This window comes from Drosophila miranda, assembly GCF_003369915.1.
Source record: "Drosophila miranda strain MSH22 chromosome Y unlocalized genomic scaffold, D.miranda_PacBio2.1 Contig_Y3_pilon, whole genome shotgun sequence".
Lineage (NCBI taxonomy): Eukaryota > Metazoa > Arthropoda > Insecta > Diptera > Drosophilidae > Drosophila > Drosophila miranda.
Window position 1 is genome coordinate 1,239,405 of NW_022881625.1, and position 15,246 is coordinate 1,254,650.

General features: G+C 51.4%; 3 protein-coding genes across 3 annotated transcripts; all 3 read right to left on the bottom strand.

Annotated features, from left to right (window-relative positions):
- Nucleotides 1-421: 421 nt before the first annotated feature.
- Nucleotides 422-1,162, bottom strand: LOC117194539. Its single transcript, XM_033399088.1, has 2 exons — nt 1,104-1,162; nt 422-1,017 (listed from the first exon to the last, which is right to left on the bottom strand). Exon 2 carries the CDS (start codon nt 968-970, stop codon nt 422-424), a length of 549 nt encoding a protein of 182 aa, XP_033254979.1. The 5' UTR covers nt 971-1,017; nt 1,104-1,162.
- A 4,923-nt stretch (nt 1,163-6,085) lies between these two features.
- On the bottom strand, nt 6,086-7,178 carry LOC117194367 (multidrug resistance protein homolog 65-like). The gene is made up of 3 exons (XM_033398939.1): nt 7,048-7,178; nt 6,472-6,690; nt 6,086-6,385 (listed from the first exon to the last, which is right to left on the bottom strand). Exons 2-3 carry the CDS (start codon nt 6,688-6,690, stop codon nt 6,290-6,292), a joined length of 315 nt encoding a protein of 104 aa, XP_033254830.1. The 5' UTR covers nt 7,048-7,178; the 3' UTR covers nt 6,086-6,289.
- Nucleotides 7,179-7,318: 140 nt separating this feature from the next.
- Nucleotides 7,319-12,163, bottom strand: LOC117194365 (protein tantalus-like). Its single transcript, XM_033398937.1, has 2 exons — nt 12,053-12,163; nt 7,319-8,035 (listed from the first exon to the last, which is right to left on the bottom strand). The coding sequence occupies exons 1-2, from the start codon at nt 12,087-12,089 to the stop codon at nt 7,437-7,439; spliced, it is 636 nt and encodes a 211-aa protein (XP_033254828.1). The 5' UTR covers nt 12,090-12,163; the 3' UTR covers nt 7,319-7,436.
- Nucleotides 12,164-15,246: the final 3,083 nt, after the last annotated feature.

Sequence of the window (15,246 nt, forward strand, 5' to 3'; positions counted from 1 at the left end):
AAGCCGCGTTGACAGAAGTTGTTAAACCGCCGCAACTTTGGCATTTAGCTGGGTGCGGTGGACGAAGCCACCGCACTTTACACAGACGAAGCCGCGTTGACAGAAGTTGTTAAACCGCCGCAATTTTCGCATTTAGCTGGGTGCGGTGGACGAAACCACCGCACTTTACACAGGCGAAGCCGCGTTGACAGTAGTTGTGTGTGGTTTAAGAAATCTTTGTGTTTTATGATTCTCTTTGTGGTTTGTGATTTGAATATATGTTTAGTGGCGCACAGAATTTTATCCTTGAGAGGATAACTCTTGTTTTGTTCTCTTTCCTAGATGATAATATCGTATCAGTGGTTCTGGAAGGGGGTGCTTAAACCTACGACGAAAGCTATAATCCAGTGGATGGGTCGGAATAGGTGTCCTGTTCCTCCGCTCAGACATAGACCTCTTCTGTCTTGGCCTCGGGACTGTGTATGGCGAGGGTTGTGGTAGCACTCGTGGCCGTTGCCGTTGCCGTGGCGCCGCTCTGGGGCAGGGCGATCGTGCCACCGGATGAAGAGTTGTCCACTGTATCCACTGTGGGGGCTCCTGCCGAACGCAACGAGGAGCGCACTGTGGGGTCCTGCAGGTTGAAGCTCAGACTGAAGCTGTTGTTCCGCGAAATGTTGCCGTTCAGGGGCTTCACGGACAGGAGGGTCGTGGTGGTGATGCCGCCGCCGCCGCCCGCACCCGGCCCCACGGTCATGCCGTTGCTGGAGCCACTGTTGCTGTAGCCGTCCTGCTCCTGGGCCAGGTCCACGATGGACAGGGACGAGGGGAAGCGCTGAATGGAGAGCGAGACGGGGATCGTGGTGATGACGTCATTGGGCTCGTAGCCACTGGCCGTTGTCGTAATGGTCGGCAGCTGGGCGTTCGCCGCGATGGGAAGGATGCTCAGGGTCCCCGTGGGAATGGTGTACCCGCCGCCGCTGCTGTTGGCCATCGTGAAGGGAAACGACAGCGTGGTGATGTTCGTGGCAGCGGAGAGGGCTACGGAATCGAGAATCGAAGGGAGAGAGATTGTGGTTGGAGTATCTGAATCTGCATCTGCGGGAGTATCTGTGCCCGGTACTCACTGCTGTGAACTCGCTGTAAATGATGACCACTGCGGGCAGGGTCAACGCCTTGACGCAGCACATGACGAATCCAAAGAAGAGCCACGCGATCTCCCCGCAGGTGGAGAAGCGGAAGAGCTGCAGGAAGCCGATCGGCTGTGTGGGCTCCAGTCCTGCGGCCACCGGCGCCTCATCCAGGGACTTGCCATCGGTTGTCGTCGTGCCAGAAGCCTCGTCCATCTATCGGTACGACGAAGGACGGAGGAATAGTGTTACTCGAGCCAAGACCCGCGATTTATTCACAGACACGGACAGAGACAGACGGCACGCAAAGGTTAATTCAATTACTGCCACACTCTCAGAGGCATGTATCTGTATCTGTGGCTGTGGCAAGGGTACAGCAGCTACTTTGTATCTTTTGCCATAGTTCTCTCTCATTGACCCGCGGGGTTAACGAGTGATAGAATCTATCGTTTATTATTGGACATTCCAACGCCAGTTCGGAGCGATTCGATTCGATTCGATTCCCTTTCAGAGGCCCGTACAGAAATCTGTGTGGCGCCATTCGCCCCCTGCCCCCTCTCCTTGTCGTGGGATGGATGATCACCTTTTAATTGATTTTCAACACTTTTTAATCCTTCAGATACTGTATCTATGCACTGATTTATGCAGAAGATCCGTTACTGCTCACTCGGACCGCCCAAGCGCGACTGCTGGAACACCGTCCGCGGAGCCACCCATTTATGTTGAATCCCCGATGTGGATGCTGGACAGAGTACTCGGGCTTGGGCATGAGTACTCGTGAGTGTATCGTATCAATCGCTCGCTTTGGGGTTCACAATTCTAATTGATCTCCGCTTTCCGCTCTTGGGGTAGGGAAAAAGAAAAAGAGAGGGACAAAATATTCGGCACTTTGACGGAGGGACTAAACCTCAGACACGTCTCGACTCCACAACGTTCACGACACGACTTTCCATTTGCAAGTGTGTGTGTCTGTGTGGTGTGAGTCAAGAAAGTGAAGTGGGGCCACGCTCAAAAGTATGCTGTCTCTTCTTTGTAATTCTCCCTAACTTAAAATTTGATTTGCAATCCCCTGTGAGTTCGTCAACTTGATCGCTTGTTGGCTGTAATGCGGTATGTGGTCTTCAGTCCCCTCTACTACCCTTGCCGCCTGCTGAGGGCAGACGACTAGGAATGTAGCATGTACATGTGGGCGGGCAGTTTATAGGGGGCGTAGTTGTTTTATGCGAATACTAGCATTTTTGGCTCAATTTAGGCCGTAGTGGTGGTGTGGCGGCAACTGATGCTGATTTGAAAGTCGATTTGAAACCGATTATCAATTGTCAGCACCGTTGCCGCCGAAGATTTATCACAGATTGCAATAATTTTGTAGTGTGGTGTCGGAGAACCGCACTAATTACGAAAATAACAATGGGGGGGAAGAAGGGGTTAAAGAAATGAGATCGAAAATTCAGAAAGTGCAGTGTTGCAACACGTAGTCAATTGAGGAATAGATAAAGAGAAAAGGTAAACAATGCAGGTGCTTTGCGTGGAAAATAAGAAATATACTAAAAAAAGAGACAAGCACTTGCAGAAATAACAATACAGATAAGTAGTAGACTGGAGTGAAGACGACGGAAAAACAGGTAATAAAAGAGATACTACACTGGAACAAAGACGAGACAAAACAGGTACAATTGATTTACGTTTACAATATAACAATAAACATAACAATTTAAAATAATGTCTATATCTTTTTCTATAATTACAGGGAAGACAAGAAACAGCGGAGCATCGGCCGGCATAGCAAAACACAATGCTTGTAAAGACATTGCGTTGCATACCGGCCGACCCCGTCGTCCCCCTGGTCGTCGAAATTGGTGTCGTCCGAAGTCGTCAGAATAGGTGCAATTAGCACCTCGTCGTCGTTGTGGCTGTGGCTGCCCTCTTGGAGAACCAGTGGCACTGGTCCGGCCACCAGCTGGGAGCCAGGAGTAGACGGCACACATATTACTGTGGCGACACGGGTCCGGCCGCCAAAGTGAAATGGATGTGAGTGTGTGTGTGCGTCGGCAATTGTGGCCCTAATGTAGAGCGAGTGGCACTGGTCCGGCCACCAACTAAGGACGATGGCGGACACGACACACATAACTCTAACGGCACAGGTCCGGCCGCCCAAGTGTAATGGGTGTTTGTGTGTGTGTGTCTGAATGGCTGGTGGTAAGTATTTTGAGAGCCCTTTTTAATCGTATGTGTGGCTGATGGATTTTTCCTTTTCCAGGACCATAGGGCACTCTGAATGCCATGGCACTGGATCCGGCCACCAACTAAGGACGATGGCGGACACGACACACATAACTCGAACTGCACAGGTCCGGCCGCCCAAGTGTAATGGGTGTTTGTGTGTGTGTGTCTGTTTTTGGCTATTCTAGCAATCACCAACGCACTGCATTCGATTTGAATTTGTCAGGCCGTATGATTTTGCAAGTGTGTTTGGCAGCATTTTTATTCGTTTATGTTTATTTAATGGCTTTGATGGCGGCAGCGTCCGTTGTTCATTTTTGTTGTGGCATGCGAGTGATATGCATACCTGCCCCGTATGATAAAGATTTTCGCCGTAATGTTTAGCCCGATAGTGTCCCGTGAGTGCTATCCGGCGATTGCCTAAGCGCTCTCGGCGATACGCTTCGGTACCCCCAACCCCCGTAGTAATTCTTAGTTCGACAGCGTCCCGTAAGTGCTATCCGGCGATTGCCTAGGCATTCTCGGCGATGCCTGTCGATATCCCCGACCCCCGTAGTAATTCTTAGTTCGGCGGCGTCCCGTAAGTGCTATCCGGCGATTGCCTAGGCATTCTCGGCGATACTTGTCGGTATTTCCGCATAGCAAAGTTTCCCTTTCCGCGTCGTAGTAATTCTTAGGCTGACAGTCCCGTAAGTACGTCCGGCGATAGCCTTGGTATCTCGGCGATACTTGTCGATTGCATGCATAGTTTTCCGCTTCGTAAGTTTAGTACTCAGTTGCCGCGGATGTAGTCCGTAATAGCTACCTTCCTTGCATGTTCGCTAGGTACTTCGGCGATACTGCCGCGTCATTTCCGCATGCAAGTCCCCTTTCCGCGTCGGTAGTAGAGCTTCGTTAGGCCTGGGATCCGCGTAAAGTACTGCTGGTGTCACACGGCACTGACGGTGCAGTAATGCATCGCCTATGAAAGATGCAGTCATTGCATGTCGACGGTCCACAATGAAGGCGCTATTCGGCGATAACCGGAATGTTCTCGGTGAAACCAACTGCCCCGTCCCACGCTACGATCGCCCCCGTCCGCGGGACTGCGGCCCCGTCCCCCATCGTCGGTCCGAAATACGGAGTTCCGGCAAATTATAAATATTGCTGTAATTTCGACCCTGGAGTAGACTGAGATATGTACCCCAGCCCAGGATCGCTTCCTTACAAAAGTTAAGGTAACACTAGACTTAACATTAACATGTGTTTTCTTTTACAATGAATTGCGTCTTTCAGTCCGTTCCCGTCCTCGGAGCGGGCTTCATATAAGTGGCGGCGCAAGGCTGATCCTCATATCAGTATCAGCATAGGCCCTGTAGTTGGATGGGTGCGTACCGCCGCAACTTTGGCATTTAGCTGGGTGCGGTGGACGAAACCACCGCACTTTACACAGACGAAGCCGCGTTGACAGAAGTTGTTAAACCGCCGCAACTTTGGCATTTAGCTGGGTGCGGTGGACGAAACTACCGCACTTTACACAGACGAAGCCGCGTTGACAGAAGTTGTTAAACCGCCGCAATTTTCGCATTTAGCTGGGTGCGGTGGACGAAACCACCGCACTTTACACAGGCGAAGCCGCTTGACAGTGTTGTGTTGAAATCTTTGTGTTTTATGATTCTCTTTGTGGTTTGTGATTTGAATATATGTTTAGTGGCGCACAGAATTTTAATTTACATTGGCGAAAAGAGGAAATAAAGCTTGTCGGTAGTGGTTGGGAAGGGGAATGTGAATGTGTGTGGGGCGAGTTGGGAAAATGGCTGCTTGGCTTGGCGTCGGCATTTTAATGTATTCCTTATTGGCGTTAATTAAGAATTTTTAACAGTTTAGTTGGGCGGCAAACAAGTTAAGGGGCTCGTTAGTCGCCCGACGTGTCACACCGCTTCATCTGCCTCGTCGATCATCTGTAACTGTATCTGTACAAAGGAGCCTAGAATTTCTTAGATCTGTGTTCTTCTACCATCCATGGATTGGTTCCACATTAATCCTAAAGATGCACAAATTTTATAGCTTGAACAAAAAAAAAAAACACATACAATAATCGCATATCACATATTATGTTTTTTGTGGAGAGGGGGAGGGTTCCAAAGTATTTACACGGTCCAATGTTTGCACGGGTAATATAATGGAGATTCTCTTGGTAAAGATTTTATTCGTAATTTATTCGCCAACTATCGAGAAAGACTCGCGTGTGCCGTACGATACGATACATTACGATACGATATCGTCTGTGGGCTATATATGTATGTATATTGATGTGTGCATATGTATGTACAATCCGAAGAGAGGATTACTCTTGTTTTGTTCTCTTTCCTAGATGATAATATCGTATCAGTGGTTCTGGAAGGGGGTGCTTAAACCTACGACGAAAGCTATAATCCAGTGGATGGGTCGGAATAGGTGTCCTGTTCCTCCGCTCAGACATAGACCTCTCCTGTCTTGGCCTCGGGACTGTGTTTGGCGAGGGTTGAGGTAGCACTCGTGGCCGTTGCCGTTGCCGTGGCGCCGCTCTGGGGCAGGGCGATCGTGCCACCGGATGAAGAGTTGTCCACTGTATCCCCTGTGGGGGCTCCTGCCGAACGCACCGAGGAGCGCACTGTGGGGTCCTGCAGGTTGAAGCTCAGACTGAAGCTGTTGTTCCGCGAAATGTTGCCGTTGCCGCTGCCGTTCAGGGGCTTCACGGACAGGAGGGCGTGGTGGTGATGCCGCCGCCGCCGCCCCACCCGGCCCCACGGTCATGCCGTTGCTGGAGCCACTGTTGCTGTAGCCGTCCTGCTTCTGGGCCAGGTCCACGATGGACAGGGACGAGGGGAAGCGCTGGATGGAGAGCGAGACGGGGATCGTGGTGATGACGTCATTGGGCTCGTAGCCACTGGCCGTTGTCGTGATGGTCGGCAGCTGGGCGTTCGCAGCGATGGGAAGGATGCTCAGGGTCCCCGTGGGAATGGTGTACCCGCCGCCGCTGCTGTTGGCCATCGTGAAGGGAAACGACAGCGTGGTGATGTTCGTGGCAGCGGAGAGGGCTACGGAATCGAGAATCGAAGAGAGAGAGATTGTGGTTGGAGTATCTGAATCTGCATCTGCGGGAGTATCTGTGCCCGGTACTCACTGCTGTGAACTCGCTGTAAATGATGACCACTGCGGGCAGGGTCAACGCCTTGACGCAGCACATGAGGAACACAAAGAAGAGCCACGCGATCTCCCCGCAGGTGGAGAAGCGGAAGAGCTGCAGGAAGCCGATCGGCTGTGTGGGCTCCAGTCCTGCGGCCACCGGCGCCTCATCCAGGGACTTGCCATCGGTTGTCGTCGTGCCAGAAGCCTCGTCCATCTATCGGTACGACGAAGGACGGAGGAATAGTGTTACTCGAGCCAAGACCCGCGATTTATTCACAGACACGGACAGAGACAGACGGCACGCAAAGGTTAATTCAATTACTGCCACACTCTCAGAGGCATGTATCTGTATCTGTGGCTGTGGCAAGGGTACAGCAGCTACTTTGTATCTTTTGCCATAGTTCTCACTCATTGACCCGCGGGGTTAACGAGTAATAGAATCTACCGTTTATTATTGGACATTCCAACGCCAATTTGGAGCGGTTTGATTCCCTTTCAGGGGGCCCTACAGAAATCTGTGTGGCGCCATTCGCCCCCTGCCCCCTCTCTTTGTGGTGGGATTGATGATCACCTTTTAATTGATTTTCAACACTTTGATCCTTCAGATACTGTATCTATGCACTGATTTCTGCAGAAGATCCGTTACTGCTCACTCGGACCGCCCAAGCGCGACTGCTGGAACACCGTCCGCGGAGCCACCCATTTATGATGATTCCCCGATGTGGATGCTGGACAGAGTACTCGGGCTTGGGCATGAGTACTCGTGAGTGTATCGTATCAATCGCTCGCTTTGTTCCTCTAATTGATCTCCGCTTTCCGCTCTTGGGGTAGGTTCCGCCGAAAGAGGCGCTTCAATTTACAATGAGAGCAAAAGAGACATTCTGTAGAGGGTTTTTCTTTTCTTTGCTTTTCTTTTCTTTATTCTTTTTCTTTCATTTGGAGGGTGGAAGGTGCAACAATCTAAAACGGAGGCAGACTCTTGAGCCTCCTGCTGGTGCGCAGCACGAATGGTGCCGGCTGATTTGTACCGGCATTTCCTCCAGCGGGAACGACTTCGGGAGCAGCTACGGGAGCGACTGCGGGAGCGACTCCGACCGACTCGTCTTCATCGTCCGAGCCCCCGAGCATTACGCTGTCCAAAGTAGTGCGGGACGCCCGCAGTGTCATCATGTGCCGGGTGCTGCGTTCGCCCAAGGTGTTGCGCACCTTCAGGCAGCTCTTCTGCGACAGGGTTCTTTTTTTTTCGCCCGTACCCAGGGCGAGGACGCGGCGCTGGCACTCGCCGAATGCCACGGCATGGCTGCTGGTGGGCCCGTCGTCCTCATTGCCGGGACGTTCAAAAATCGTCTCGAGACCGGTGGGCCTCGACTTTGCGATGGTCTGCGATGGCGCCTGAGAACCGGTGGTCGGCGTCAGGCTGGGCTTCTTGGCCAGGCGGCTGGGACTAAGACTGGGCCTGGCGGCGCTCTGGCTCTTGCTCTTGCAGGCGCGCGGCGGCATTTGGCGCCGAACCATAGTCGCGGTTGCCACAGATCCTGTATCCCCCGGTATACTCCCGGCTGAAATGAGACGAAATGAGAAATGAGTTACGACTGTCCGATGGCCGCAGAACCGAGTACTTCCTTTACCTTTAGCTTTGCCTTCAAGTTTTTTCTTTGCAGGCATTTCTCGTATCTTTTTCCGCTTTTCCGTCTCCTGGGTAAACCTTTCGACTTCTCAAACGAGCAACGAGCAACGAGCCTCTTTGGGTTGAGGGCTCTCAGTGCTCCACAGGGGAGGGGCTGAGAGGCTGGGGTGTGAGCCGCCAGCAACCAAGCGCGTTGCTTTATTAATATTTGTGGGCAGTATATGTCTTAATTTAATTTATGTACATTTTTGTGTTTGTTTTACAATTCAACTATTGAGTCTCAATACCCACGCTACAAGGAGTGGAAACAGCAGCCAAGAGAGAGAGCGATCCCAATACCCACGCTACACGAAGGAGAAGCAGCAGCCAGAACAAGAGCCACGAAGAGGGGAATAGTCGGATCTCTCCCACTCCGACCAGTGACGCCGATGTGATCAACAACTCTCCCCGGCCAGCCCGAAGCCAACGCCTACAAGGGAGACCGAGAGAGAGGCCGCCGTCGCGAAACTGAGAGAGAGTTTTTCATTTAAAACAATGGGGGGAGCAACACCGGAACCAGATCCCACAGGAACCACGACGAGCATCACTAGCATTAATACCGACGTCACACGAAGGGGAAATCGCACCCAAGAGAGAGCCAGGGCTGGACCGATCCCATACCTTTGTCACACGAAGGGGAAATGGTAGCCGAGAGCGATCCCAATACCCACGCTACAAGGAGGTTAAACAGCAGCCGAGGAACTCCAGCGCCACCGCTCCTATACGCCATCTACATATTTGTATATGTACTAAATTCAAATAATACATGCCATATTTTACATTTTACATGTAGTTGCAGTGTTTTTGGCTGAACAATGGGAAGGTAACACTAGTTACAGTAGTGGTAGGTATTCGGTATTTTTATGCAAGTATTTTGAGTAAAGAAAGTTAAGGTAACACTAGACTTAGGTTTTCTTTTACAATGGATTGCGTCTTTTCAGTCCGTTCCCGTCCTCGGAGCGGGCTTCATATAAGTGGCGGCGCAAGGCTGATCCTCATATCAGCATCAGCATAGGCCCTGTAGTTGGATGGGTGCGTACCGCCGCAACTTTGGCATTTAGCTGGGTGCGGTGGACGAAACCACCGCACTTTACACAGACGGAGCCGCGTTGACAGAAGTTGTTAAACCGCCGCAATTTTCGCATTTAGCTGGGTGCGGTGGACGAAACCACCGCACTTTACACAGGCGAAGCCGCGTTGACAGTAGTTGTGTGTGGTTTAAGAAATCTTTGTGTTTTATGATTCTCTTTGTGGTTTGTGATTTGAATATATGTTTAGTGGCGCACAGAATTTTAATTTACATTGGCGAGAAAGAGGAAATTAAGCTTGTCGGTAGTGGTTGGGAAGGGGAATGTGAATGTGTGTGGGGCGAGTTGGGAAAATGGCTGCTTGGCTTGGCGTCGGCATTTTAATGTATTCCTTATTGGCGTTAATTAAGAATTTTTAACAGTTTAGTTGGGCGGCAAACAAGTTAAGGGGCTCGTTAGTCGCCCGACGTGTCACACCGCTTCATCTGCCTCGTCGATCATCTGTAAGTGTATCTGTATCTGTATCTGTAAAAAGGAGCCTAGAATTTCTTAGATCTGTGTTCTTCTACCATCCTCTACATGGATTGGTTCCACATTAATCCTAAAGATGCACATATTTTATAGCTTGAACAAAAAAAAAAAAAAAACACATACAATAATCGCATATCACATATTATGTTTTTTGTGGAGAGGGGGAGGGTTCCAAAGTATTTACACGGTCCAATGTTTGCACGGGTAATATAATGGAGATTCTCTTGGTAAAGATTTTATTCGTAATTTATTCGCCCAACTATCGAGAAAGACTCGCGTGTGCCGTACGATACGATATCGTCTGTGGGCTATATATGTATGTATATTGATGTGTGCATATGTATGTACAATCCGAAGAGAGGATTACTCTTGTTTTGTTCTCTTTCCTAGATGATAATATCGTATCAGTGGTTCTGGAAGGGGGTGCTTAAACCTACGACGAAAGCTATAATCCAGTGGATGGGTAGGAATAGGTGTCCTGTTACTCCGCTCAGACATAGACCTCTCCTGTCTTGGCCTCGGGACTGTGTTTGGCGAGGGTTGAGGTAGCACTCGTGGCCGTTGCCGTTGCCGTGGCGCCGCTCTGGGGCAGGGCGATCGTGCCACCGGATGAAGAGTTGTCCACTGTATCCACTGTGGGGGCTCCTGCCGAACGCACCGAGGAGCGCACTGTGGGGTCCTGCAGGTTGAAGCTCAGACTGAAGCTGTTGTTCCGCGAAATGTTGCCGTTGCCGCTGCCGTTCAGGGGCTTCACGGACAGGAGGGCCGTGGTGGTGATGCCGCCGCCGCCGCCCGCACCCGGCCCCACGGTCATGCCGTTGCTGGAGCCACTGTTGCTGTAGCCGTCCTGCTCCTGGGCCAGGTCCACGATGGACAGGGACGAGGGGAAGCGCTGGATGGAGAGCGAGACGGGGATCGTGGTGATGACGTCATTGGGCTCGTAGCCACTGGCCGTTGTCGTGATGGTCGGCGTTCGCCGCGATGGGAAGGATGCTCAGGGTCCCCGTGGGAATGGTGTACCCGCCGCCGCTGCTGTTGGCCATCGTGAAGGGAAACGAAAGCGTGGTTATTTTCGTGGCAGAGGAGAGGTCTACGGAATAGAGAATCGAAGGGAGAGAGATTGTGGTTGGAGTATCTGAATCTGCATCTGCGGGAGTATCTGTGCCCGGTACTCACTGCTGTGAACTCGCTGTAAATGATGACCACTGCGGGCAGGGTCAACGCCTTGACGCAGCACATGAGGAACCCAAAGAAGAGCCACGCGATCTCCCCGCAGGTGGAGAAGCGGAAGAGCTGCAGGAAGCCGATCGGCTGTGTGGGCTCCAGTCCTGCGGCCACCGGCGCCTCATCCAGGGACTTGCCATCGGTTGTCGTCGTGCCAGAAGCCTCGTCCATCTATCGGTACGACGAAGGACGGAGGAATAGTGTTACTCGAGCCAAGACCCGCGATTTATTCACAGACACGGACAGAGACAGACGGCACTCAAAGGTTAAATCAATTACTGCCACACTCTCAAAGGCATGTATCTGTATCTGTGGCTGTGGCAAGCAGCTACTTTGTATCTTTTGCCATAGTTCTCTCTCATTGACCCGCGGGGTTAACGAGTAATAGAATCTACCGTTTATTATTCGACATTCCAACGCCAATTTGGAGCGATTCGATTCGATTCGATTCGATTCCCTTTCAGAGGCCCGTACAGAAATCTGTGTGGCGCCATTCGCCCCTGCCCCCTCTCCTTGTCGTGGGATGGATGATCACCTTTTAATTGATTTTCAACACTTTGATCCTTCAGATACTGTATCTATGCACTGATTTCTGCAGAAGATCCGTTACTGCTCACTCGGACCGCCCAAGCGCGACTGCTGGAACACCGTCCGCGGAGCCACCCATTTATGTTGATTCCCCGATGTGGATGCTGGACAGAGTACTCGGGCTTGGGCATGAGTACTCGTGAGTGTATCGTATCAATCGCTCGCTTTGGGGTTCACAATTCTAATTGATCTCCGCTTTCCGCTCTTGGGGTAGGTTCCGCCGAAAGAGGCGCTTCAATTTACAATGAGAGCAAAAGAGACATTCTGTAGAGGGGTTTTCTTTTCTTTGCTTTTGGCGCCTGAGAACCGGTGGTCGGCGTCAGGCTGGGCTTCTTGGCCAGGCGGCTGGGACTAAGACTGGGCCTGGCGGCGCTCTGGCTCTTGCTCTTGCAGGCGCGCGGCGGCATTTGGCGCCGAACCATAGATCCCACAGATTGCCACAGATCCTGTATCCCCCAGTATACTCCCGGCTGAAATGAGACGAAATGAGAAATGAGTTACGACTGTCCGATGGCCGCAGAACCGAGTACTTCCTTTACCTTTAGCTTTGCCTTCAAGTTTTTCCTTTGCAGGCATTTCTCGTATCTTTTTCCGGCTTTTCCGTCTCCTGGGTAAACCTTTCGACTTCTCAAACGAGCAACAGGCAACGAGCCTCTTTGGGTTGAGGGCTCTCAGTGCTCCACATGGGAGGGGCTGAGAGGCTGGGGTGTGAGCCGCCAGCAACCAAGCGCGTTGCTTTATTAATATTTGTGGGCAGTATATGTCTTAATTTAATTTATGAACATTTTTGTGTTTGTTTTACAATTCAACTTTAAACGACACTCAAACACACACTAGTACATTTGATGGCACATTAATTTACAAACATATAATCTGCAGCAACGAAACACTTGTAACCTCGACTAGGCCCGCAGCCAGCAGGGGGGGGGGGGGGGGGAAAGGGAAAAAGAAAAAGAGAGGGACAAAATATTCGGCACTTTGACGGAGGGGCTAAACCTCAGACACGTCTCGACTCCACAACGTTCACGACACGACTTTATATTTGCAAGTGTGTGTGTGTGTGTGTGGTGTCAGTCAAGAAAGTGAAGTGGGGCCACGCTATGTTCATAAATTAAATTAAGACATATACTGCCCACAAATATTAATAAAGCAACGCGCTTGGTTGCTGGCGGCTCACACCCCAGCCTCTCAGCCCCTCCCATGTGGAGCACTGAGAGCCCTCAACCCAAAGAGGCTCGTTGCCTGTTGCTCGTTTGAGAAGTCGAAAGGTTTACCCAGGAGACGGAAAAGCCGGAAAAAGATACGAGAAATGCCTGCAAAGGAAAAACTTGAAGGCAAAGCTAAAGGTAAAGGAAGTACTCGGTTCTGCGGCCATCGGACAGTCGTAACTCATTTCTCATTTCGTCTCATTTCAGCCGGGAGTATACTGGGGGATACAGGATCTGTGGCAATCTGTGGGATCTATGGTTCGGCGCCAAACGCCGCCGCGCGCCTGCAAGAGCAAGAGCCAGAGCCCCCCCAGGCCCAGTCTAAGTCCCAGCCGCCTGGCCAAGAAGCCCAGCCTGACGCCGACCACCGGTTCTCAGGCGCCAAAAGCAAAGAAAAGAAAAACCCTCTACAGAATGTCTCTTTTGCTCTCATTGTAAATTGAAGCGCCTCTTTCGGCGGAACCTACCCCAAGAGCGGAAAGCGGAGATCAATTAGAATTGTGAACCCCAAAGCGAGCGATTGATACGATACACTCACGAGTACTCATGCCCAAGCTCGAGTACTCTGTCAAGCATCCACAGCGGGGAATCAACATAAATGGGTGGCTCCGCGGACGGTGTTCCAGCAGTCGCGCTTGGGCGGTCCGAGTGAGCAGTAACGGATCTTCTGCAGAAATCAGTGCATAGATACAGTATCTGAAGGATCAAAGTGTTGAAAATCAATTAAAAGGTGATCATCCATCCCACGACAAGGAGAGGGGGCAGGGGGCGAATGGCGCCACACAGATTTCTGTACGGGCCTCTGAAAGGGAATCGAATCGAATCGAATCGAATCGCTCCAAATTGGCGTTGGAATGTCGAATAATAAACGGTAGATTCTATTACTCGTTAACCCCGCGGGTCAATGAGAGAGAACTATGGCAAAAGATACAAAGTAGCTGCTTGCCACAGCCACAGATACAGATACATGCCTTTGAGAGTGTGGCAGTAATTGATTTAACCTTTGAGTGCCGTCTGTCTCTGTCCGTGTCTGTGAATAAATCGCGGGTCTTGGCTCGAGTAACACTATTCCTCCGTCCTTCGTCGTACCGATAGATGGACGAGGCTTCTGGCACGACGACAACCGATGGCAAGTCCCTGGATGAGGCGCCGGTGGCCGCAGGACTGGAGCCCACACAGCCGATCGGCTTCCTGCAGCTCTTCCGCTTCTCCACCTGCGGGGAGATCGCGTGGCTCTTCTTTGGGTTCCTCATGTGCTGCGTCAAGGCGTTGACCCTGCCCGCAGTGGTCATCATTTACAGCGAGTTCACAGCAGTGAGTACCGGGCACAGATACTCCCGCAGATGCAGATTCAGATACTCCAACCACAATCTCTCTCCCTTCGATTCTCGATTCCGTAGACCTCTCCGCTGCCACGAACATCACCACGCTTTCGTTTCCCTTCACGATGGCCAACAGCAGCGGCGGCGGGTACACCATTCCCACGGGGACCCTGAGCATCCTTCCCATCGCGGCGAACGCCGACCATCACGACAACGGCCAGTGGCTACGAGCCCAATGACGTCATCACCACGATCCCCGTCTCGCTCTCCATCCAGCGCTTCCCTCGTCCCTGTCCATCGTGGACCTGGCCCAGGAGCAGGACGGCTACAGCAACAGTGGCTCCAGCAACGGCATGACCGTGGGGCCGGGTGCGGGCGGCGGCGGCGGCATCACCACCACGGCCCTCCTGTCCGTGAAGCCCCTGAACGGCAGCGGCAACGGCAACATTTCGCGGAACAACAGCTTCAGTCTGAGCTTCAACCTGCAGGACCCCACAGTGCGCTCCTCGGTGCGTTCGGCAGGAGCCCCCACAGTGGATACAGTGGACAACTCTTCATCCGGTGGCACGATCGCCCTGCCCCAGAGCGGCGCCACGGCAACGGCAACGGCCACGAGTGCTACCTCAACCCTCGCCAAACACAGTCCCGAGGCCAAGACAGGAGAGGTCTATGTCTGAGCGGAGGAACAGGACACCTATTCCGACCCATCCACTGGATTATAGCTTTCGTCGTAGGTTTAAGCACCCCCTTCCAGAACCACTGATACGATATTATCATCTAGGAAAGAGAACAAAACAAGAGTAATCCTCTCTTCGGATTGTACATACATATGCACACATCAATATACATACATATATAGCCCACAGACGATATCGTATCGTACGGCACACGCGAGTCTTTCTCGATAGTTGGGCGAATAAATTACGAATAAAATCTTTACCAAGAGAATCTCCATTATATTACCCGTGCAAACATTGGACCGTGTAAATACTTTGGAACCCTCCCCTCTCCACAAAAAACATAATATGTGATATGCGATTATTGTATGTGTTTTTTTTTTTTTTTGTTCAAGCTATAAAATATGTGCATCTTTAGGATTAATGTGGAACCAATCCATGTAGAGGATGGTAGAAGAACACAGATCTAAGAAATTCTAGGCTCCTTTTTACAGATACAGATACAGATACACTTACAGATGATCGA